General features: G+C 42.0%; 1 protein-coding gene across 2 annotated transcripts in view; it reads left to right on the top strand.

Moving 5' to 3' along the window:
- Nucleotides 1-2,508: 2,508 nt before the first annotated feature.
- Nucleotides 2,509-26,139, top strand: part of GNB4 (G protein subunit beta 4) — a 118,814-nt gene continuing 95,183 nt past the window's right edge. The window contains exons 1-2 of one of the 2 annotated variants that reach the window (XM_012472261.3): nucleotides 2,509-2,739; nucleotides 3,469-3,583. Coding sequence is in view for 1 of the 2 variants with exons in the window: in XM_012472260.3 (XP_012327683.1) it covers nucleotides 2,705-2,739 (35 nt within the window). In the remaining variant the exon portion in view is untranslated. The remainder of the gene's footprint in view (nucleotides 2,740-3,468; nucleotides 3,584-26,139) is intronic. The other variant, XM_012472260.3, reaches the window with a different exon arrangement.

Here is a 26,139-nt window from a genome sequence, read left to right as displayed (position 1 = left end):
CGGAACACTTAAGCTAATAACTGAAATGTCACTTTGCTTAAATTAAAAACTCAAAGATGTTTGTGAAATGGAAGATTGCTTATCCTCATCTTAAAGCCACTCAGTGCCGGCAAAGCCTCCGTCCTCAGAATCATCTATAATGCATGCAGTGTGTGCTCTCGGCACTGCTTTTTTCTCTTTTCTTGACGTCAGTTGCCATTTGTATGGGTTTCCAAGGTAGTGACCAGACACATCTAAAGGCAAGCCTACAAGAAAGAACAAATACTTATTTTTCCCCTTTTAGCCTCAAATATATTTAAAATTCATAACACATTCAGTTTGATGAAATTCTGCTTCAGAGAGAACCAGACTTCACAGAACAGAAAAGAACTCCCTACTCTTGTCTCTGCAGCTCTGCTTTTAATGACTGGATTTGTTTAAAAAAGAAAAAAGAAACTGTATATAGACTTATCTTTACACCACAATTCCCCTGCCCTGGGGAAAAAATGTGAGAAGGTACTGGGTATATTTTTACAAAATTTTGGTAAAGTCAGTAGAAAGACCTAGTTTACCTCCAGAGTCAGCATGGGAAAAATTTGGATCTGTTCAAAACAGGAATACTTCATGTTCCTTGGAAAGTATGTAATTTTTTAAAAATTAAGAAATAATACTTAGGGCTATCAGTTGGCATGGTTAATTGATATATTTCCACCTGGACAGATGTTACATCAGTTCTATGTTTTATATAAGTAAAAGGTAAGATTAGCTAGGTGTGATGGCCCATGCCTGTAATCCTAAGACTTTGAGAGGCCGAGGCAGGAGGATCGTTTGAGCCCAGGAGTTCAAGACCAGCCTGACCAACATAGGGAGATCCCCCTCTTTACAAAAAAGAGAAAAAGAAAAAGAAAAAAATTAGCCAGGCCTGGTAATGCACACCCGTAGTCCCAGCTACTGAGGTGGGAGGACCACCTGAGTCCAGGGAGTTCAAGGCTGCAGTGAACCATGACTGTGTCACTGCACTTCGGCCTGGGAAACAGAGTGAGACTCTGTCTTAAAAATAAACAAATAAAAGAGGGTGAGTTTTAGAACCGTACACATTTAACGAGTATGTTTTGTGTGGCAGCAATAAATAAACCATTATGGATTACAGAGGAACCCCATCACAGTTCTTAAACTGAGGCTCAAGCCAGGTTCAGCAAAGTGGTGATTATAGTCCCAGTTATTTGGGAGGCTCACTTGAGCCCAGGAGTTGGAGGCCAGCCTGGGCAACATAGCAAGACTCTTTGTACTTTTCTGTTTATTTATTTATTTTATAAATGGGGTCTTTCTATGTTGTTTAAAAACAACAACAACAATATGACAACAAGGAAATAAATTCATTTGGCCCGTAGCCACCCTATTTAAGCTTCTGATTTTTTTTAAGAGACAAGGCCGGAGTGCAGTGGCGTGTCACAGCTTACTGTAACCTCGAACTTCTGGGCCCAAGCAGTCCTCTTGCTTCTGCCTCCCAAGTGGTTGGTACTACAGGCATGCACCGCCATGCCCAGCTTTTTTTGGTTTTCTACTTCTGCAGAAAAGGGATCTTGCTATGTTTCCCAGGCTGGTCTTTTAACTCCTGGCCTCAAGCAGTCCTCCTGCGTTGGCTTCCCAAAGTGCTCGAATAGAAGTGGGAGCCACTGAGCCCAGCCAGTTTAGATGGAGTTTTGCTCTTGTTGCCCAAGCTGGAGTGCAATGGAACAATCTTGGCTCACTGCAACCTTCACCTCCCAGGTTGAAATGATTCTCCTGCCTCAGCCTCCCAAGTAGCTTGGATTACTGGCATGCGCCACCACACCTGGCTAATTTTGTATTTTTAATAGAGACGGGGTTTCTTCATGTTGATCAGGCTGGTTTCGAACTCCTGACTTCAGGTAATCTGACTCCCTCAGCCTCCCAGAGTGGTGAGATTACAGGCGTCAGTCACTGTGCCCATTCCAGTTTCTGATTTTTTTTAAAAAACTTTTAATTAATTTATTTTGTGGAGGAATCTCACTATATTGCCCAGGCTGGTCTCAACTCCTGGGCTGAAGGAATCCTCCTGCCTCAGCCTCCCAAGGAGCTGGAATTACAAGTGTAGCCACTATGCCTGGTTTAAGCTTCTAATTTTCGCGCACACTTACTTGCCTAAGATATATTAAATGCTTTCTATGTGTCAGGTGTTATGCTGACAACTGATAGTTGAGTATGTGCCTCTTCTCCAGGGACTTGCAATCTAGTTGGAAAGACAGCATGTAAATAACTTTTTAGGGATATGTGACGAGCAATCCATTTGGGCTGCTGTGATAAAATACCTTAGATTGGGTAATTTATAAATAACAGAAATTTTTTTCTCACAGCACTGAACATTGAAAGGGCCATATTGACAAGTGCTGTGAGAAGCTTTTGATTCTGCCTGGAAAGATCTGGAAAGGCCAAACCTTTGTCCTCAGTTCCTTGTAGAGACAACAGGGTAAACTTTGTACTGAGCTAGCCAGGTTGGAAACTGGTGGACCATGGACTGTATCAGGATTCCAAACTCATTTTCTTTGATCTACATAGGATTTTGAAAATCAAGACTATCTTATGTAAAAATTCAGATTTGTGGAGTTTTCTGGAAAATGGCAAGATCGGGAAATTCTGGGCTGCAATCAGCTGGCTCTAGATTACCTGCTTTCGGTTTATCACCAAACTGCATGACCACCGACTAATGATACTGCCTTTCAGCAGTGGACCTGTCACCTGGTAAGTAGGATTGATAATACCACCTTTGCCTTTTTTGCAAGTGGATTCTGGAAGAGCAGGGATTGGAGCAGTATTTCTCAGAATGTGGTCTACAACCACTTTTGTCAATATCATCCACAATGGTTCTTCCCAGAATTTATTGTGGGTGTGAATCACCTGGGTATTCTGCAGACGTGAAACACACACACACACACACACACACACACACACTTATAAGCAATCTTCTTGATCTACTATGCTTTATTGACTCTGACTTCCTTCAAAGTCATAGAGTCACTGTTCACATGTGACTACTTCAATTTAAATTCATTCACATTCAACTCCTCAGCACACTAGTGCTGAAAAAATAAAATAAATTTATTTAAAAAATTTCCATTATTTATAAATTACCCAATCTAAGGTATTTTATCACAGCAGCCCAAATGCTTGTCACATATCCCTAAAAAGTTATTTACATGCTGTCTTTCCAACTAGATTGCAAGTCCCTGGCGAAGAGGCACATACTTAACACCTGACAAATAGAAAGCATTTAATTTCAGGTGCTCAACAGCTACATGTGTCCTGTGGCTACCTCATGGGACAGCGCAATAGAACATGTCATCATCACAGAAAGGTTCATTAGATAGTGCTGTACCCAACATTGTCTCAGTCCACGCTGGCTGCCGCCACAAAATACTTTAGACTGAGTAACTTATAAACAACAAAAATTTTTTTCTCGCAATTCTCAAGGCTGAGAAGTCCAAGATCAAGTCACTTGCAGATTCAGTATCTAGAAGACACCTGCTCAGAGTGTCTTCCCAGGATGGAAGGGGAAAAGCAGCTCTCTGGGACCTCTTTTATAAAGGTACTAATCCCATTCATGAAGGCTCCCCTCATGTGACCTAATCACCTCCCAAAGACTTTACCTCCTAATACCATTACATTGGTGATTTCAACACAAGAGCTTTGAGGGGATGACATTCAGGCCGTAGCAAATGTCTAGTCCACCTGAAACCACTGATCAGCTGGGGATGTGATTTTGTTTGATCTACTATGCTTTATTGATTCAGATTGATTGTCTTTAAAATTAGATGAACACTAGAAAATTAATCAGTCACAACTGATTTTTGTTCTATAGAGAGTCAAATGATTTATGTCCAATAAAAAAGAACCTAAAGGTTTTGGTTTTATTGCTCTGTGTTTTATTAGTCGGTTTTCTATTCTCTATATAACTGCAATTTTATCTAGCATTCTTTTCTTCTACTGGTGACATGAATACACACATACTCTCTCTCTCTCTCTCTCTCTCTCTCTCTCTCACACATAAGCAATCTTCTGTCCTCCTCTTTAAACCAGCTGGTTCTGTCACAAATGAGGTAAGTAAGTCTTGGACTACAAATTTGTATGAAAATCATGTTTTAACTTTTTGAAATTTGTACTTTGATAGGAGCAAACTATTTGAATTTATACTTTGGGAAAACTAATTTTGTAAAGTCTGTTTGCTCATTTGTAAAGTGAGGAGTAGTTTCTAAAACAGAGACTTTTCTTATTGTGTTCTTGAGAATTAAATGGGATAATGAATCTAAAACATTTAGTGCAGCTCTTGGCATGTAAAATTGCTAAATAAATGTCATTGTTATTTAAGAAAGTTTTCTTAACTGTATTTCTAGATGTCTAAGCATCTCAATTCCTACTTTTGTATAGCTCCATTCAAATGGTGGAAGTTCCAACTGTATTCTGGGCACAATGCCTGCATCTCCCAACTTTGGCTTCACTCTGTCTGCACTCGGCACCTTTTTCATCCTTTCTGTAGCAATGGGAGATGTTTTCTGGCCAATATCTGGCTTCAGATTGAGAGAGAAAGTCTTCCAGACTGAGAACAACTAAGAATCCTCCTTCCCGGCAGGCACCCTGCTTTTCTCTCCCTCCCCCTTCCCCTCCACCCCTTCCTGCCAGCAGAAGTCACCGACTCCATACTTCCTGCCTTGCACTAAAAACACTTTCTCCAGGTGGCCTGCTTTCACTGGAGGCTTAACTATTTAATTGCTAAAGACCCTTTTTCCAGAACAGTGCCCGGTCTTATCCTGGAGTTGGGGAACTGGTCACAGAATGTTCCCTCCTTTCCCTTAAGCCTCCTCATACATTCTACAATGTCCATTTGTAATGTTCATATATAAAATTAATTTTGTTGCTGTTAATTTTGGGAATGGTGCCAGAAGGAATTTTCCTATAACTCAGAACTGTTTATTGAGGGTCTTCAAGATGTGTAATACTGATATTTATTTCTCAACTAAGGAACTAGCTGATGAGAAAAAGAGGAAAATTTTGTTCTGGTTTCCAGAGTTTATACAACCAGATGAAGAAAACTCAGTCTAGGTCATAACTTGACAGAGCCTTGGCATGAAGCACAGTTTAGATGTTTGCAATAAAGATAACAAAGACAGTGTTGAGTTAAAGAGAGAATAAAATAGAGACATCCAGGACAGAGGTAAGCAGCCCACTCAGGGTGGCCTTCCAGGGTCCAAAGGGTGGCCCTTAGCTTTATTGGCCCAGAAACTCCAGTTTTCATTTAGGCATCAGAATCTGCTGAGGGATGTTTGATCATATCTCTGCAAATGGAAGTGCAATACGTTTTATCTTAGTGGAGTAGAGAAAGGCAACAATTCCAGTTCTGCGTTTATGTAACTATAAAAGTATAATAATAGTAACTACCTGACAGGCTTGTTGTGAGGATTACATGAATCAATGCATGAAAAGCACTTAGAATAGTATCTGACACGTTGTAAACACCCAGTACTAGCAGCTGTGTTACTAACTTTATTGTTATTTTTACTAAACCATATTACCGAAATCACTCAGGATGCTAAGATTGTGACTTTTAGATATTTGTATAGAAGTTAGCATACTGTAAATATGAATGGGTTTTTGATATCAGGCTCTCACATTAAATGATGATAAAACACAGCAATAAAGTCAATCTCACTTATTTAACTGGAGAAGCAAAGAACACGAAGGATAAAAGTAATTCCATCATTTTAAGATGCGGCCATTCTTTTTTTTTTTTTTTTTTTTGAGATGGAGTCTTGCTCTGCTGCCAGGGTGGAGTACAGTAGTGTGATCTCAGCTCACTGCAACCTCCACCTCCTGGGTTCAAGCGATTCTCCTGCCTCAGCCTCCTGAGTAGCTGGGACTACAGGCACGAGCCACCACGCCCAGCTAATTTTGTATTTTTAGTAGAGACAGGGTTTCACGTTTTACCATGTTAGCCAGGATGATCTCGATCTCTTGACCTCATGATCTTCCTGCCTCGGCCTCCCAAAGTGCTAGGATCACAGGTATGAGCCACCGTGCCTGGCCTAAGATGTGGCTATTCTAAAGCCTATTCTTTAGTAAGAACTGAGAAATGTTCTAAACTGAAGGTAAGTTGTGTGTTAGTCTTCTGGGGCTGCCATAAGAAAATGCCACAGACGGGGTGACTTAAATAACAGGTGCTATAATGTTTCCCAGTTTTGGAGGCTGGAGCTCCAAGATGAAGGTGCTGGCAGGGTTGGTTTCTGGCGAAGCCACTCTCCTTGGCTTGCAGATGGCCGCCTTCTTACTGCGTCCCCACATGAGCTTTTCTTTGCACAGTCACACTCCTTTTGTCTCTTCTTCTTATAGGACACCCAGTTCCAGTAGATTAGGGCACCACATTTAACCTTAATAACCTTTGCAACCTCATTTAACCTTGATAACCTCCAGAAAGGCCCTATCTCCAAATACAGTTACTTTGGGGATTAGGGATTCAACATATGAATTTGGTGAGGAACATAATTCAGCCCATAACACGCCGTCTGCCTCATGCCCTGGCCCTGTCAGTTTGAAGTTCTCCTCATTGGCCTCAGAGAAGGTGCAACCTAAGCCATGATGGTTAAAGGCTTCTTTCCACCATACTTTTCCATGGGCTGCTTCGTGTCTTAAAATTCATCAAGCATCGTTTTGCTTTAGGTATATTCCTTCTTGCATTTATTCTGTTCCTTGATTCTAGAATGCCTTTCCCCATCTTTCCATGCCACATGATACCTGAATCTCTGATCCGGCCTGTCCTGGTCCCCCCGATGGAAATCCTCTTCTCAGCTGAGCTGCACAGCACAGTGTGTTCCCTTCAGCACGTTTCATTTTCTCAGTTTTATGCCAGTTCATGCCTCAACTCTGCTAGGAGTTTCTAGTGTCTCATCAGCTAGTTCTGATTCATCCTTGTCATCACCGTAACCCTTCTGCAGCACAGTGTCTTATTCTACAATTAATCTTAAAAAATGTGTTGAATGAGTAAATGAAATATCACTTGCCTGCCAGTGACAACCAGGTAGGGGTTGAGGGATCAGGAAGGATAAACATCAAACTCTGTGGTTCTCCATGGAAAAGTGAGATTTCAGAGGGCTTTATTTTTTATATTTTCTATATTTCTGAATTATTTTAATTTTATGATACATATGCATAACTTTCTTATTTTACCCCATTCCTGTTGAATGCAATAACTTTTTTTTTAAAGAAGAAAAAAGAGGAAGAAAGAAAGAGAAATAAAAAAAAAGAATGAAGAAGAGGAAGAAAAAGGAAGAGAAAGAGGGAGAGAGAACGGGAGTATTGCTTTATTGCCCAGGCTAGAAAGCAGTCTAAAAATGGTAATTGAAAACCTCTTTTATGCCAATAATTGTGCTTAGCAATGGAGACAGGAAGGAATAAGGGAAGAAAATAACAAACAAGCAGCCAACCAATATTTCATTTAAACCTATGAAATGCTATGCAATTATTGAGGAGTGATTTACTTCCAATTATATAGTCACTTTTGGAATAGGTGTGATATGGTACTGATAAGAATGTGTGTTTTGTGTATTTGAACTGGAGAGTTCTATAAATTTTTATTAAGTTTACTTGTTCTGGGTCTGAGTTCAAGTCCTGGATTTCCTTGTTAATTTTCTATCTCGTTGATCAGTCTAATATTGACAATGTGATGTTACAGTCTCCCACTATTATTGTGTGGGAGGCTAAGTCTCTTTATAAGTCACTAAGAACTTGTCTTATGTATCTGGGTGCTCCTGTATTGGGTGTGTGTATATTTAGGATTGTTAGCTCTTCTTGTTGCATTGATCCTTTTACCATTATGTAATGTCCTTCTTTGCCTCTTTTGATCTTTGTTGCTTTGAAGTCTATTTTATCAGAGGTGAGAATTGCAACTCCTGCTTTTTATTTATTTATTTATTTTTGCTCTCTGTTTGGTTGGTAAATCTTCCTCCGTCCCTTTGTTTTGAGTCTTTGTGTATCGTTGCATGTGAGATGGGTCTGAATACAGCATACCGATGGGTTTTGGCTTTTTATCCAGTTAATAATATATATGAGTTTAATACTGGCATTTGATGCTAGCTGGCTGTTTTGCCCATTAGTCGATGTAAGTTCTTCATTATATTAATGCTGTTTACTTTTTGATATATTTTTGGAAAGGCTGATACTGGTTGTTCCTTTATATGTGTAGTGCTTCTTTCAGAAGCTCTTGTAAAGCAGGCCTGGTGATGGTGAAATCTCTAAGTACTTGCTTGTTCGCGAAAGATTTTATCTTTCCTTCGCTTGTGAACCTTAGTTTGGCTGGATATGAAATTCTGGGTTGAAAGTTCTTTTCTTTAAGGCTATTGAATATTGGCCCCCACTCTTTTCTGGCTTGTAGGGTTTCTGCTGAGAGATCTGCTGTAAGTCTGATAGGCTTCCCTTTGTGGGTAACCTGACCTTTCTCTCTGGCTGCTCTTAGTATTTTCTCCTTTATTTCAACCCTAATGAATCTGATGATTATGTGCCTTGGGGTTGGTCTTCTTGAGGAATATCTTTGTGGTGTTCTCTGTATTACCTGGAGTTGAATATTGTCCTGCCTTACTAGGTTGGGAAAGTTTTCCTGAATAATATCCTGAAGAGTATTTTCCAACTTGGATTCATTGTCTTCATCACATTCAGGTACACCTATCAAATGTAGATTAGGTCTTTTCACATAGTCCCATATTTCTTGGAGACTTTGCTCATTCCTTTTTATCCTTTTTTCTCTAATCTTGACTTCTTGTTTTATTTCATTAAGTTGGTCTTTGACCTCTGATATTCTTTCTTCTGCTTGATCAATTCGACTGTTAAAACTTGTGCATACGTTGCGAAGTTCTCGTGTTGTGTTTCTCCATTAATTCACTTACATTCCTCTCTAAATTGTCTATTCTCATTAGCATTTCGTCAAACCTTTTTTCAAAGTTCTTAGTTTCTTTGCATTGGGTTAGAACAAGTTCTTTTAATTCACAGAAGTTTCTTATCATCCACCTTCTGAAAGCTACTTCTGTTAATGGAACGCACTCGTTCTCCATCAGGCCTTGTTCCATTGCTGAGATGAGGAACTGTGATCCCCTGTAGAGGGAGAGGCATTCTGATTTTGGGCATTCTCAGCCTTTTTATGCTGGTTTCTTCCCATCATTGTAAATTTATCCACCTGTCGTCTTTGTGGTTACCGACTTTCAAATGAGGTCTCTGAGTGGACGTCCAACTTATTGATTCCCAGCGCAGAAATCTGAGCAATCGACTGCGCCGGCCAAAACAGCGGTGTTAAGATTGATGGTGCTTTTCTGCCCGGGAATCTCCGGTCTAGCTCCCTTCTTGAGTCCGTCCTTCAATCAGCTGAATAGGCGACTCTGTCTTCCCGGAGCTCCAAACAACATCAGCCAAAAGGGGACCCAGTCTCGCTCACTCTGCACCAAGAACTGCCACGCCGAGGCGCCGGCAAAACCGCCATGCCGGCCACAAGAGTCATGCTGGTGACCCGTGGGGCTCCTCCGCTGGGAATCTCCTGGTCCGTGAGCAACAAAAATTCATTTGAAAGTGTGGCGTCCTCTCGTTCTCTGCACTTTCACTGAGAGCTACAATCTTGAGCTGCTAGTGATCAGCCATCTTGGATCTCTCTCCGAATGCAATAACTTTTTAATTAAAAAATATCAAAGATTTCAAAAATTTTTTTTTTTTTTTTTTTTTTTTTGAGACGGAGTCTCGCTCTTGTTACCCAGGCTGGAGTGCAATGGCGCGATCTCGGCTCACCGCAACCTCCGCCTCCTGGGTTCAGGCAATTCTCCTGCCTCAGCCTCCTGAGTAGCTGGGATTACAGGCACGCGCCACCATGCCCAGCTAATTTTTTTGTATTAATAGAGACGGGGTTTCACAATGTTGACCAGGATGGTCTCGATCTCTCGACCTCGTGATCCACCCGCCTCGGCCTCCCAAAGTGCTGGGATTACAGGCTTGAGCCACCGCGCCCGGCCAGATTTCAAAAAATTTTAAAAAGGGATAGATAAGAGAACATTGATGTTAGGAAGCATGGCTATTATACTTAAAATGCATTTTCCATGTGGACAAGAAAATAAAAAAGGAAGGCTTTGTAGGTACCTTTGGAAGTATTGACATATACAGAAGCACTCATCCTAAAAAATAATTACAAGATTTGTAGAATTATATGACCACTTAGACTATGTGCATGTACAGCTGATAAAAATGAAAACTTAAAAAAAAATGGCCAGGTGCAGTGGCTCATGCCAGTAATCCCAACATTCTGGGAAGCAAAGGCAGGAGAATCACTTGAGCCTAGGAGGTTGAGACCAGCCTGGGCAATATGGAGAAACCTCACTTCTACTGAAAAATACAAAACCAAGATGGTGGCATACACCTGTAGTCCTGGGTACTTTAGAGAAGAGGGGAGGCTTGCTTGAGCCCAGGAGATTGAGGCTACAGTGAGCAGTGACTATACCACCAGCTTGGGTGAAAGAACAAGACCCTGTCTCAAAAAAAGAAATTGCTGCAGGTGAGAAACGCCTTATCCTTTCTTTAGTATTGAAACAATGTTAAGTATATGTAATACAATCCATCTTGAATACAACTTTTTCCCCATGTTGAGCCTGCAACTTACATCTCTTATTTTCATCTTCTGGTCTTTACCACCAGATAGAAAGCCGTCCCGAGTTCCAGGAGATACAAGAAAAAATAGAATTTGTTTTTAAAATTAACAAGAAGGCCGGCTGCAGTGGCTGACGCCTGTAGTCCCAGCACTTTGGGAGGCTGAGGCAGATGGGTCACGAGGTCAGAAGATGGAGAACATCTTGGCCAACATGGCGAAACCCTGACTCTACTAAAAATACAAAAATTAGCTGGGCATGGTGGCACACGCCTATCCCAGCTACTTGGGAGGCTGAGGCAGGAGACTTGCTTGAACCCAAGAGGTGGAGGTTGCAGTGAGCCAAGATGGTGCCACTGCACTCCAGCCTGGTGACAGAGTGAGACTCCGTCTCAAAATAAATAAATTAAATTAAATTAAATTAAAACGCATAAAACTTTTCAGTGACAATTAGGAGGAGATAAATTTTAGTAGAGTAGGCCGGGCGCATTGGGTCACGCCTGTAATCCCAGCTTTGGGAGGCCGAGGTAGACGGATCACCTGAGGCTGAGAGTTCGAGACCAGCCTGGCCAACATGGAGAAACCCGGTCTCTAGTAAAAAACAATACAAAATTAGCCGGGTGTGGTAGTGGATGCCTATAATCTCAGCTACTCAGGAGGCTGAGACAGGAGAATCGCTTGAACCCAGGCGGCAGAGGTTGCAGTGAGCCGAGATGTCACTATCGCACTCCAGCCTGGAACAAGAGTGAAACTCCATCTCAAAAAAAAAAAAAAAATTTAGTAGAGTAAATGGTAACATATTCTGAAAAAAAAAAAAAGGTAAAATCTATTTCAGAACATGTCTTCAGGTTTGTATAGATACCATTAGGATTGTCTACGGAAAGCTGAATTCGCACACACATATACATTTAGGATTATCTACAGAAAGCTGAATTCACACACACACTCCTACTAAAAGCTGTAGGTATTTATGCTCATTACACTTCACAATGCATATGTGTGGAACGTAAAACTATTGTTAGTTTGTTTTGCTCTGCTCTGAGCACAGAGTAGAAATGAATCCAGAGAAAAATGAAGTGTGCTTTCCCAGAGTCCGCCCTGCCATGTAACACGGTGAATCTTGTCCTCTGGGAGAGGAACACGCCATTTAAATTCAGGGAACAGATTCTCAACACTGGTAAGCTATTTTTAGCTCAAGCTGTAGCTTAATTTGGAAACCACGCTGTTGAGGTCTTGCCTTTTTCTTGAATCGACTTTTTTATGGCAGCAGAAAGCTATACATATGGAAAAGCAGTTCTCCACATGGAGCGTTTTAAGCCTTCTTGATGAATATATCATTCCAAAGCTGGTAGAAAACAATGTTCGTGCTGGAGCTTTGAAAGTCTTATTTATCCGTAGACTGTGGTTGTTTTTAAAGTCATCGTGTATGGTCCTGAAAAAAAGGAAGATGCTCTTAATTGGTTTATTTAAGCACAGTTTTGGGGGATAGGCCAGCCTGTACAGCAACCTGACAGAACGGCGACCTCACCTTGCAGCCAGCTGCCTGGCCCGGGAGGTCTGACCGGAATAAAGATGTGGAGATCCTTTGGCTTCCAGAACATGCAGAGCTCATACTCAAAAGGACCCTCTAGGTTTTAGGGCAGTAGGACACCTATTCTGTCAGCTCTGATGACTTTGTTGTTACAGTGACTTTGTCTATTAGGATAGTTTAATTCAAATTAAAGATTAATTAAAACAAATTAATTAATTTCTTTAGTCATGCTAGCCTCATTTCAAGTACTCAGCCTCATGGGGTCAGTGGGCTACCATATTGGACAGTGTAGAGCATTTCTATTATCACAAAAATCCTCCTGGACAGGACGACTCTCTATCAATGACAAAATAACATTAGGCAGTTTTATGAAAAGCAGGAGAGGAGGTGTCAAGAGACCTGGACTTTGGTCCTATCCTCGCCTCTTTGTTTTTTGACAGACACAAACATTTAAAATACTACTATTTTAAGCACTTTATAAAGTACTGATTAACATCATTTAATCCTCATAATAATCTTACTAGCTGCTACAATTATTTCCACTTTCGAGACAAGGGGACTGAGGCACAGAGCTGTGAAGTGCTTGCTGAGTCAGGAGTGGTAGAGCTAAGATATGAACCCTGGCACTTTGCCTTCAGAGTCTTTGGTCTTAACCACTACTTAATGCTACTTAATGCTGCCTCTTGGAAAATCTGTGTGATCTAGGAACACTTCTTCACCACTGTATTCACCTGTCAAATAAGGAAAGCAACTGAATTTCATCTATGGGCCTTTCCACTGTGAATGCTCTGAAATTAATTCTCTTCTATGGTTGTTATTGAGTGCCTGCTCTGGTTGGGGAGTATATTAGATGCTGGATATAAATTGATTAACAGAACCGACGTGGTGCCCTTATATTGAGAGTAGGAGACATTAACCAAACTCGTAAATACATGGCAAACTGTGATGGGGAGTCACGTGGCAAAGGATGGGTTCTGGATACAGAAAGCGTTCAATGAGATTTGACCCAGAGAGACCAGTCATGGCTCTTGTGAGTGGGTGGAACAGGGTGATGTGGCCAACACTGAGAGGAGGGGACTCTTGGGCTAGCCTCCACCATCCCACCTGCTGCCCCCCAGGGACGGTCGGCCATACCTACACACCTCCCAAGGCGGTGGGTTTAGCACCTCTGTGGGGTGGGGCACGGGAGTGAGGACATGGAGTTGGAGGCTGCTAGTGAACAGCACCCCAGAGAAACAAAATCCACCACCCTTCAGGCCACTCTTTCCCCTGGCTTGCCCAGATTCCTGTCTCCTGGGCAACCACTGTATGTGTCTACCTCAGAGTTTACAAAGGAAGCACGCTAATATCTGTAATGGGGATCAGAAACAATTTGGGTTCCAGCCTGAACATAACTCATTCAAAGGGGATCGCTTCACACATGCTTATGTCAGGAATGTCAGCCTATGACAAGGCGAATGTGTGCAAAGACTCAGATAGTGAATCAGGCAGGAAACTTCACGCTGGAGATTTGCCTCAGGGATTCCGGCTACAGAGATTTTGCTCCAGAAAGGGGCTGATTTCTCAACTTTGTACATGAGAAATGGAAAAAAAAAAAAAAAAAAAGAGCAAATAGGAAGCCCCTTCTGGAGAGGCATCTTTCCCCCTCTACTTTTTCACCGTGCGTTTTCCTCAATGCTCAGGCCTTGCTTTCTTCCTCTTTGGCAAAGTCCTTCTACGGCGTTACTTTACCGAGTCCATCAGTAAATGGTGCCAACGCAGACAGGAAGCCAGCAGGGAGATATCCTAGTCAGGCCTTGATCCTGAGTACTATGAATAAGAAGAAAGATTTTCTTCTGAGAGTTCACTACTGAATAAGGGCAGCGCTCAGCAGAGAAACTGATCCTACGGAAGAATCTCAGAGCCAGCATTGCAGATCCAGTACTGACAGTGGCACGACACGTGGCGGAAATGAGTGAGCTGGGCAGGGCAGGTCCATGGTAAACTGGGGATTGACAGCTTCTACTTCTCCAGCTACCTGTGGCTCAATTTGTTTTCCCATTTTTTTCTCTTTTTGCAAAAAAAGAAGGCTGGGCACTGTGGCTCACACCTGTAATCCCAGCACTTTGGGAGGCCGAGGCGGGAGCCTCGCCTGAGCTCCGGCATTTGCGACCAGCCTGGGCAACATACTGATATCTTATCTTTAAAAAATAAAATAAAATAGAAATTAGCTGGGCGAGGTGGTGGCACACACCTGTCGTCCAAGCTACTTGGGAGGCTGAGGTAGGAGGATCGCTTGTTCCCAGGAGGTCAAGGCTGCAATAAGCCATGATTGCCTCACTGCACTCCAGCTTGGGTGACAAAGTGAGACCCTGTCTCTTAACAAAAAGAAGTCAGAATTCTGTATTTACATGTGAAATGTGGGCAACCAATATTGTATGCCAAGTGGTTTAAAAACACATCTGCAGGGACAGATGTGATCTTTTGCTTGCTAAGGCTTGATAGTCTAATTATATCTAAAGAAAGAGGCCGCCAGTGTGAAGGAGGATGGCCAGAAAAAAGAAAAAACAAACAAACAAAGGGAAGGGAGGGCCAAAGAGTGCACGGAGGCCAAGGGTCTGCAACACTGCAAGCCCAGTGAGAGCGCACCAGTCCACTCCACGGAGTGCTTGCATATTGAGTTGTCTGTGCGGAGATTGCCTGGGATGATCTTGGCTCGGCGTCAGCCCCCGGGGTTACCACCTGACTCTCTTCACTCGAGCTTGGTGCTCAGAAGCTACTTCTGCTTATAATTTGGCTTCCCAAGATCTGCCCACAGACAGAGAATGCCAGTATGAACATCCAGTTTATTTGGTAGTGTTATTTCACGTTCTAAAATAATAAATGGGCATTCTGATTTTACAGATTCATCTCTTTTGGTTAAATTAAATGTTCTCCAGATCTCCACCACCTAAGACAATGATGATTCAATTTCTGCATGATCATTTTATCAATATCAATGAGAAAGGCGAGGTGCCACGTGCATATATATGCACAGACCTAGAATCATCCACTTCTCCAAGGAGACTTGCTTTCTTGAGTGGGAAATGATATTTAAAGGTCACAAGCTGTTCTGTCATCACTTCTAGGACTTTTCAGTGGACAGAGCTATGAAATACATATTTTTGGAAATTTTTTAAAAATCACAGGCTCACATTGATATTTCCAATTCAAATTTAACATTACAGGAATATATATATATATACACGCTGAGAGAGAGGTTTAGATTCCTAAGAATATTAACATAGTTATTGCTTTTTCCTGTAACATATAAAAGTTTTGAAATAATACTGATATTACTATTAACAATAAGCATTTAATACATGAATTTTATGATTACTTTGCAGTTTTTTCGTCATTAGAATATATTCCATTGAGCAAATATATCAAAATGCTGTGTTAATGACTTCAAGTAATTATTTTCTATGTAGTTATGTTACTAACTTGATATAGAATTAAAAACAATAAAATATGTATTTCAATTTTTTAAAATTAGAGATTATCTTTCCTTTTTGATTGAATTTTATCTTTTGGATATGTGAAATATTAACAAGATACTAAAACTATATGAAGTATACTCTCAGAAGAATAGCTTCTATCTGCATTTTTATTGGTTTTGATTTATCTTTTCAGTTGCTTTTTGCAAACGTAAGCAGATAACTATCCATTTTAACCCTTTCCGCTTCTTGTACAGCACTGAGAGGCAGAATGATCACTGGAGCCTCACGCTGCCCCAGCTGCTGCCTCTCCAGTGAGGGTCATCCATGGTGGCGTGTTTGCCATGGATCTGTGTGGATAGGAGCACTGTGGATATACAAGAAAATGTCGGCCAGCCATGGTGGTTCACACCTGTAATCCCAGAACTTTGAGAGGCTGAGGTGGGCAGATTGCTTGAGTCCAGCAGTTCGAGACCAGCCTGGGCAACATAATGAGAACCTGTCTCTATGTTTAAAAACTTAATAAAGGCCAGGTGCGGTGGCTCACGCCAGTAATCCCAGCACTTTGGGAGGCCGAGGCAGTTGGATCACGAGGTCATGAGTTCGAGACCAGCCTGACCAACATGGTGAAACCCCGTCCCTACTAAAAATACAAAAATTAGCCAGGCGTGGTGGTGCATGCCTGTAATCCCAGCTACTCAGGAGGCTGAGGCAGGAGAATTGCTTGAACCCAGGAGGCAGAGGTTGCAGTGAACTGAGATTATACCACTGCACTTCAGCCTAGGTGACAGAGCAAGACTTTGTCTCAAAAAAAAAAAAGTTAATAAAAAAGAAAATGTCTATATTTGTCATTTCCATTTGGATAATTCCAGTTAAAATTCATGATGTATAAGCCAAAATATGGCTGAGCACAGTGGCTCATGCCTGTAATCCCAGCACTTTGGGAGGCCAAGGTGAGTGGATCACCTGAGGTCAGCAGTTGAGACCAGCCTGGCCAACATGGTGAAACTCCATCTCTATTAAAAATATTATAATTAGCTGGGCATGGTGGCCGGCGCCTGTAATCCCAGCTACTCAGGAGGCTGGAGAATCACTTGAGGTGGAGGTTGCAGTGAGCCGAGATTGCGCCATGGCACTCCAGCTGGGCAACAAGAGCGAAACTCCAGCTCAAAAAAAAAAAAAAGCCAAAACATGAGTGTTCTTGAACTAACTCTGCCGCCAAACTTCCCTGTTTCTGTTCTCAGTGCTTCACCGCTCCCAACCTCTCAGTATCAAAATTGATCAACTTGGACTTTCCATTCTGTTTAGTCCTCATTGTCACCAAAACGTGGTTATTCATTCAGTCAACATTTTTTGTGCATTAACTATGCGCCAGTCACATGATGGACAAGACATGATCTCTGATTCCAAGGAACATACATTGCAGTGGAGAAGACGCCAGAGTAATTAAATGATCCCAAGATGGTATAAAGTGCTGTTGAAATAAACAGGAACGGGAGCAGACAAAACCCTCATCAAGAGGGACTTCACAGAGGAGGTGTCTGAGCTGAGTGTGGGGGTGGGGGAGAGTGGGAATAAAATTGAATCACAAGAACAAAGGGATGAAGGTGGTAGAAGAGCACTCCAGGCAGAGGGAGCTGGAGGCAAATGAGAGTAGGATGTGTTCCAGGAACTACAGATTTGTCAGTATGCCTGGAGTGTCGCCATTTGGCAGATAAAGAGCCAGAGGTCTGATGACAATGAATTTTGTCTACTCACCATGCTGTGCTGCAAGTCTTTTTTCTTCCTTCCTTCCTTCCTTCCTTCCTTCCTTCCTTCCTTTCTTCCTTTCTTCCTTTCTTCCTTTCTTCCTTCCTTCTTTCCTTTCTTCCTTCCTTCCTTCCTTTTCTTTCTTTTTTCTTCCTTCCTTCCTTTCTTCCTTCCTTTCTTCCTTCCTTTCTTCCTTCCTTCCTTCCTTTCTTCCTTCCTTCCTTCCTTTTCTTTCTTTTTTCTTCCTTCCTTCCTTTCTTCCTTTCTTTCTGTTTTTCTTTCTTTTCTTTTTTTTTTTTTTGAAACGGAGTTTCGCTCTTGTTACCCAGGCTGGAGTGCAATGGCGTGATCTCGGCTCACCGCAACCTCCGCCTCCTGGGTTCAAGCAATTCTCCTGCCTCAGCCTCCTGAGTAGCTGGGATTACAGGCACGCGCCACCATGCCCAGCTAATTTTTTGTATTTTTAGTAGAGACGGGGTTTCACCATGTTGACCGGGATGGTCTCGATCTCTTGACCTCGTGATCCACCCGCCTCGGCCTCCCAAAGTGCTGGGATTACAGGCGTGAGCCACCGCGCCCGACCTCTTTCTGTTTTTCTTTCTTTCTCTCTTTTTCTTTCAGTGAACCACCTGGGAACACTTTTAAGGATTTATTAATAAAATTGTGTGGTAATATCATCGGAATCTCATTTTGAAAAGATCAGCTTGGACATTGGTCAAAGAATGGAAGAGCTGAAGGAAGAACAAAGCAGAGGCAAGACTAATGCAATGATTTAGGGAAGCAATGAGGAGTGCCTGGCCTAGGCTAGCGGCAGAAAAGATGGAGGGAAGAAAACTTATTTAAGATACATGAAGGAATGGAAGTGATGAGGCTTGGCCGACGGATGGCGGCTCTAGGATGCTCTCAGGTTCCCAGTTTTAGTTTGGGCAGCTCGGCAGGTGCTGGTACTATTTCCTCAGAATGGGAACACAGGAGAAGCAAGAGGTTGGAGGATGAGGGGCCATGATGAGGAAGAAGCGTTCATTCAACATATCTGTTCAGCATCTATTAACTACCAGGCACTATGTTCTTTAGGCAGTGAGCAGCAGATGGTAAGACGGGAGGAAGTTCAAGAGCTTATTTATAATAGAGAATTAGAGAGGGTAATGGAGAAAAAATGAGAGAGAAGAGCAGAGGCGTGAGTGTTAATGGGGATGACAGTGTGCACTAGGATTTGGGAAGCATGAAGAAAGTAACTGACTTCAGCAATCTAAACAGTGTGTTGACCTAAAATCGCTTCAGTGTCAATGAATTCTGAAGCCCCAGAAAGTTTCAGAGGCTGGTGAACCGCGCTCGTATCAGTTCTTCTTTTCTAAAGCCTGTTGTGCCATCCTTCCTTTTTCGTCGTCATCGCTATCACCAAAACTTGTTTTTTTCCTGTTCCTTTAATTTATATGTATTTCTCCTTTTTGTTTGTATTTTTTATTTCAAAATATGTTTTCCTTCTTTGTATTAGATAAACAAAAAGAACACATTTTAAGCGTCACGCACGATTCCATCACACAAAGATAAATACTGCTAATGTTTTAGGGTAATTTTTCTTATTTCTTTTCTTTCCTTTTTTTGGAGACAGGGTCTCACTTCATCACCCAGGCTGGAGTGCAGTGGCACAATCTCAGCTCATTGCAGCCTCGACTTCTTGGGCTCAGGTGATCCTCCCACCTTAGCCTCCCAAGTAGCTGAGACCATGGGCGTGTACCACCATGACTGGCTAATTTTTTGTTTTGAGACAGGGTTTCGCCATGTTACCCAGGCTGGTTTCAAACTCCTAAGCTCAAGGAATCCTGCCTCAGCCTCCGCAAGTGCTGGGATTACGGGTGTGAGCCACTGAGCCCAATCAATTTTCCTTTTTTTGTTCTCATGGAGAAAGAGAGAGAAATTTACAAAAAGGGTATTATTGTATATTCTGATTTTTAACTTTTTAAAAATTTAAACAGTGTGATGTAATCTCTCCCTCTGCCCTTAAAAATTCCCCTATAACATCACTTTTAATAGCCTCATAGTACTCTATTTTATGAAGTAGTTTTCAATTTTTAGTGTTAAGAATAAGATCAGGCCAGGCACAGTGGCTCACGCCTGTAATCCCAACACTTTGGGAGGCCGAGGCAGGTGAATCACCTGAGGTCAGGAGTTTGAGACCAGCCTGGCCAACATGGTGAAACCCTGTCTCTACTAAAAATACAAAAATTAGCTGGGCATGGTGGCAGGCGCCTGTAATCCTAGGTACTCAGGAGGCTGAGACAGAGAATTGCTTGAACCCAGGAGGTGGAGGTTGCGGGATTGCAGTGAGCTGAGATCACACCACTGCACTCCAGGCTGGGCGACAGAGAGAGACTCTGTCTCAAAAAGAAAGAAAATAAAAGAATAAGATCAATCATTTCAACATTACGCCATCTTTCCCCTTCTCCAAGTTCATAATACTATTGTTAATGACCTTTATTTTACTTCTTATCATTTTCTTTTTTCTTTTCTTTTTTTTGAGACAGACTGTCACTCTGTCCCAGGCTGGAGTGCAGTGGCGTGCTCTCAGCTCACTGCAACCTCCGCCTCCTGGGTTCAAGCGATTCTCCTGCCTCAGCCTTCTTAGTAGCTGGGATTATAGGCGTGTGCCACCATGCCTGGCTAATTTTTATATTTTTAGTAGAGACAGGGTTTCACCATGTTGGCCAGGCTGGTCTCGAACTCCTGACCTCGTGATCTGCCTGCCTTGGCCTCCCACAGTGCTGGGGTTACGGGCATGAGTCACCGTGCCCAGCAGCTTATGATATTTCTATACTACCATTTAACTTTTTAATAAACCTGTATCTTAATTTTGCCAATTATTGCTTATATAAATCAGCTTAGGTTAGCTATGCAGCAGTAACAAATATCCTCAAAATCTCAGTGGCTTAAACGACAGCAACAAAAGAGACTTATTTCTCGCTCCTGTTTCATGCTGGCTGCAGGTTAGCTGTGGACCGGCTTCATGTGCTCTTCACTGTGGGAGCCAGGCTGAAAGATCAGCCTCTGCCTGGGCCATGCTATTCTTTCGGTAGGGAGAAAAGAGCAATGGTGGAAATCATGTGATGACTCAAAGCTCTTGCTTGAAAGTGTTGTGCGGCACTCCCGCTCATTATAGATATACATACTAGGCAAAGCAAGTAACATAATCAAGTTGTGATGTCAGTGGGTAAATAAGTATGATTATTTCACATGGAGAGACACTAACTCATTGAGAGCAGGAATAAAATCCACCTCAGCTCTAAATTCCTGTGGATATGTATATTTGTATGCTCTTTATATATCATAGTTATAAGCCAGCTGAATTTTGTAAGGTAAAATTATTAAATAGATTTGTTTTTCTCACTGTCTTTTAAATCTGCATGAATGTTATTCCTTTCTTCCCTTCTCTGATTCTGGATATGATCTGATGCAGATCTGAAAGTTTTTCTTTAAATTTTGAGGAACTATCTATCACGCAGTTTCATCTTCATGACTTAAGAAGTTCAGTTTCATCAAAAACCAAACCTGATCTCTCATTCGGTTTGAAGCTCCTTCTGTCTTCCACAGCTCTCCATCAGGTCTGTGCTTGGAGCTTCGCAGCGAGAGGGTCTGCTTTTCTCCGCTCGCTCCACAGCTTCCCCCAGTTGCTCTGTTTGACTGACACCATATTGGTATAGGCCTATAACAGGCGCACAAGTGCTGGCTCTGTCTCTCCAGGAGTGTGGCTACTGACTGCAAGTTAGCTGTGGATCAGCTTTGTGTGCTCTTGACGTGGGACCTAGGGTGAAGAATCAGCCTCTGCCTGGGACATGCTATTCTTTAGGTAGGAAGGAAAGAGCAATGATTTGAAGCAATGGTTTTAGTTGTTTGAAGACTCCCTGCCAGAACCTCCCACTGCACAATTCCTTAATGTGGGCAAGCCTCCTCCAGCTGACCCCACAACTGATTCCACAGCTCCTGCTTCTGGCTTTACACCCCAGAGCCACTTTCTCTTAGGTTCATCTTGTCAGGCAGACAGAGCTCTAGAATGAAGAGGCTTTAAGAAAGCTCACACAGGCCACCTACTGCAGCATCCAGTCTGGTCCACTAGAAACACGCAGACTTTTACCACCATCAAATTCTAAAAATGCTGGCTCTTTTCATTATAGCCTTCACTCCTCACGCTATTATCAGGAGCAGCTCTTGTCTTTAGACTTAGAGTTACTCACTAGGTCCTCCAAACACCGGGAGAGACGTGGCAAGCTCTCTGAAATGGTCTCTTAGAGCTCCTCATCTCACTAAAGCTGGGGGTGGGATAGAAAGATTTCAATGCGTAGTGTTCTAATAACTGTTTCCAAAAGTGATTCTTATCCCAAACAGTCCTCATCTCATCTATAGCTGGAGGTGGGAGATGGGCTTAGAGTCACAGTGTGTTTCACAGCCTTTTAGCAGGTGCTAAACACTGGATTAGCATGTCCTTTGTTTACACCTTCGGAAAAGTAGCCAAAAGTGAGACAAAAGAAAATCGTATCTATTCAGAACATGTGTTCTCTGCCTGTGACACATTTTACACCGTATCTATTCATAACGTCTGTTTTCTGCCTGTGACACATTTTACACAGAATCTATTCAGAACATGTGTTTTCTGCCTGTGAAACATTTTACACCATATCTATTCAGAACATGTGTTTTCTGCCTGTGATATATTTTACACCATATCTATTCAGAACATGTGTTCTCTGCCTGTGACACATTTTACACCGTATCTATTCAGAACATGTGTTCTCTGCCTGTGACACATTTTACACCGTATCTATTCAGAACATGTGTTCTCTGCCTGTGACACATTTTACACCGTATCTATTCAGAACATGTGTTCTCTGCCTGTGACACACTTTACACCATATCTATTCAGAACGTGTGTTCTCTGCCTGTGACACATTTTACACCGTATCTATTCAGAACGTGTGTTTTCTGCCTGTGACACATTTTACACCGTATCTATTCAGAACATGTGTTTTCTGCCTGTGACACATTTTACACCGTATCTATTCAGAACATGTGTTCTCTGCCTGTGATATATTTTACACCATATCTATTCAGAACGTGTGTTCTCTGCCTGTGACACATTTTACACCGTATCTATTCAGAACATGTGTTCTCTGCCTGTGACACATTTTACACCGTATCTATTCAGAACATGTGTTCTCTGCCTGTGACACATTTTACACCGTATCTATTCAGAACATGTGTTTTCTGCCTGTGATATATTTTACACCATATCTATTCAGAACGTGTGTTCTCTGCCTGTGACACATTTTACACCGTATCTATTCAGAACATGTGTTTTCTGCCTGTGACACATTTTACACCGTATCTATTCAGAATATGTGTTTTCTGCCTGTGACACATTTTACACAGTATCAGGCCTGAGTGAGAGATGGGAGAAGATGATGTATGATTATTTTTATAAAACTTTACCTTTTTCTCCTATCTGAGATAACTGCATAAAATAATCTCCTTTTTAAAAAGCACAGGCTCACAAAAAAGGAAACAATACTAGAAAATTCGGAATTTTGATTCGAGAAGAATGCAAAAGGTTATAATACTGAAGGAAAGCAGTTATGAAAGCTTGACGGTCCCACTCATCCCTGGAAACCGACTGTGATGGCCTGGGAACAAAGTCTGCTGGGAAAGATCTGGGCGCCCCGAAATCAGAGCCCCTCCGGTGTTCAGTTCCATTTAGCTTTATCTATCGTTAATCTTACAAGCAAAAGATAGCAATGTAGAGGCTCAGGAGGAGTATTTTGAGTCTTGGCTTTGAGCAAATGAAAAACAGATCAAACAAGTTTGGCTTGTGATTCATTCCATGATTTAAGGCCACTGCCCTTTAATTTAATCCTTGAATGCCGCCACGTAGGTTTGCAACCTTGTATTTGGATAATGAGCCAACCCACCATGGAAGGTGAAGCCTGTGTCTGGGGCTACTTGCTGACACTAGATAACACTGGGTGCTGTGACATCATGCTTCCAACAGTGCTAATTATAAGGGTCTTGGAATAGAAACAAATGGAACAGAAAATCAAAGCTGTTCTTAATTCACCACTAGAGAACAAATGGCAGGCCACGTCTGAGGATGACAGAGGCTGTCTTTGTTGGAGGTAAAGCTGTGGAGCTGGGGACCAGCGACTGAAGACCAGGAAACTTTAATGGATGATGTCATCGATAATAGGATTTTTTTCTAATATTTTATTGTGAAAAAATTAAACATTCCAAAAAGTTGATAAAATGTGGTGACTATATACTCACCACTTAGATTCTATAATTAACCTTCTGCTGTATCTGCATTATTACATACCTATCATCTGTTTATCCTTCTCTCCATCCATCAATCCATCTGATTTTTCAGTACTTCAAAGTAAGTTGCCAAAAATCAGTATTTTACCACTACGCCTCTAAGTACTTCAGCGTGCTTATCATTCTTTGTTCAATATTTATGGGTTTCGTTAGGTAAAATATACATATAGTGGAATGTACAAATCTTAAATGTACCATTTGATAAGTTTTAACAAATTCAGGTTGGGCGTGGTGGCTCACACCTGTAATCCCAGAACGTTTGTGTGGGAGGATCACTTGAGGACAGGAGTTGGAGACCAGCCTGGGCAGCAGAGCAACCCATCTGTACAATAAGAAGAAATTAACCAGTATCTTGGCATGTGCCTATAGTCCTAGGTACTTGGGAGGCTGAGATGGAAGGATGGCTGGAGCCCGGGAGTTTGAGGTTACAGTAAGCTATGATCAGACCACTGCACTCTGGCCTGGATGACAGAGCAAGGTTCTGTCTCTAATAAAATAAATTAAAAATGAAGATAAAAACAAATGCATATACCTGGAACACTGAGTTTTAATCTCTGATTTAAATGACTGTATTTTACTCTGAGGGATACATATGTCACCTAATCAGAAGATTTTACTGAAGTTCAGAGTATTTTTTTCCAAAAGCTTAAATATCAAAGATTACTAGAAGGATAGACTGCAGGCTACCACTGCCTACTCAATTATCCTATCTCTTCATTAACTAAACATAGCAGCAAGAGCAAACTAGAAAATATGGTGATGAAGATGTTCACGGTGGCAACCAAACACAAAACATCTCAGAACAGGCCAGGTGCGGTGGCTCACACCCGTAATCCCAGGATTTGGGGAGGCCGAGGTGGGTGGATCACTTGAGGTTAGGAGTTTGAGACCAGTCTGGCCAACATGTGAAACACCAATTCTACTAAAATACAAAAATTAGCCAGGCACGGTAGCGGGCACCTGTAATCCCAGTTACTCGGGAGGCTGAGGCAGGAGAATCGCTTGAACCCAGGAGGCAGAGGTTGCAGTGAACCGAGATGGTGCCACTGCACTCCAGCCTGGGCGATAGAGCGAAACTCCCTCTCAAAAAAAGAAAAAAAAAATCAGCTCAGAATAAGTTTACTAGAGAAACATGTGACATAAGTAAAGAAATGATATATTTCCTTGATGATAAAAGGAGGTTTTAATAATATGAAAACAATACCATATCCCTCAGTAGAAAGTTTAATTGTAACAATACCAGTTCTCTTTAACTTAGTCTTAAGACCGTTCCAACTGAAATATCAATGACATATACTAGTGGAAATTTTTCTTTAAAGTATGACAAAATGGTTATGAAATTTATGACAGAAAGACCTAAGATGGAATAATAACGGAAGGCCTAACTCCTATTAAATAAGCTCATGTGCAGTCATCACAGCAAGAGGTGGTGGTGCTTGGAATAAGGAGGTAATATTAGAAGTGCCGAGAAGAGGCCAGATGCTAAACTTCTTAGAGGTAGGGCAGACAGAGTCTCATGATGGATCGAATACAGCATAAGAAAAAGAAAGAACTCAAAGGTGACATCAAGCTTTTGACCTGAAATATTTACTGAGATGTGGAAGACAGGGGAAGAGATTATCAGGAGTTTGATTTTGTCCATTTTAAATTTAGATGCCCATTAAATGTCCAAGAGGAAATAAGAAATAGGCAATTGGGACCAGACATGGTGGCTCACGCCTGTAATCCCAGCACTTTGGGGGGCCAAGGCGGGTGGATTACTTGAGGTCAGGAGTTCAAGACCACCCTGGGCAACATGACAAAACCCCCATCTCTACCAAAAATAAAAACAAATCCCAAAAATTAGCCAGGTGTGGTGGTGCATGCCTGTAGTCCCAACTACTCAAGAGGCTGAGGTGGGAGAATCACTTGGGGCTGAGAGGCAGGGGTTGCAGTGAGCTGAGATAGCGCCACTGCACTCTAGCCTGGGTGACAGAGCTAGAGACTGTCTCAAAAAAATATATATATATATAGTCAATTGGGTGAGTATCTTGGTCTGGAGTTCAGAGGATTGACAAGGCCCAGGACTAGGCTAGATTTATAAATACAGAATAAGATCACCTAGGGAGCAGCTGTAAAGACAGAGAAGAGTTCTGGAAGCTGAGAGCACGGTAGACAGAGGAAAGAGCTTTTACTCCTGCCTGTAGGCTGCCTCCAGCTATCTGCTACTTTCAGAGCTGACTCAACTGACACAGCCACCTCATCCAAGGTTCCGCCCATTCTGAGGGAGCTAAATCCAGAGGCTGAGGAAGGCTGAGGTGTAAAAACAACCATTTTTGCCCAGTTCAACTCAGATCAATGGCACATGTTCCAGAGTACCCACTGGGTAGACCATAGCTTTGCTGGGCTGC

This window comes from Aotus nancymaae, unplaced genomic scaffold (assembly GCF_030222135.1).
Source record: "Aotus nancymaae isolate 86718 unplaced genomic scaffold, 86718_ANA_hifiasm-v0.15.2.pri h1tg000067l, whole genome shotgun sequence".
In the NCBI taxonomy this organism is placed as follows: Eukaryota; Metazoa; Chordata; class Mammalia; order Primates; family Aotidae; genus Aotus; species Aotus nancymaae.
The sequence above is the reverse complement of the archived record's forward strand: the minus strand, read 5'-3'. Positions and strand labels throughout refer to the sequence as shown.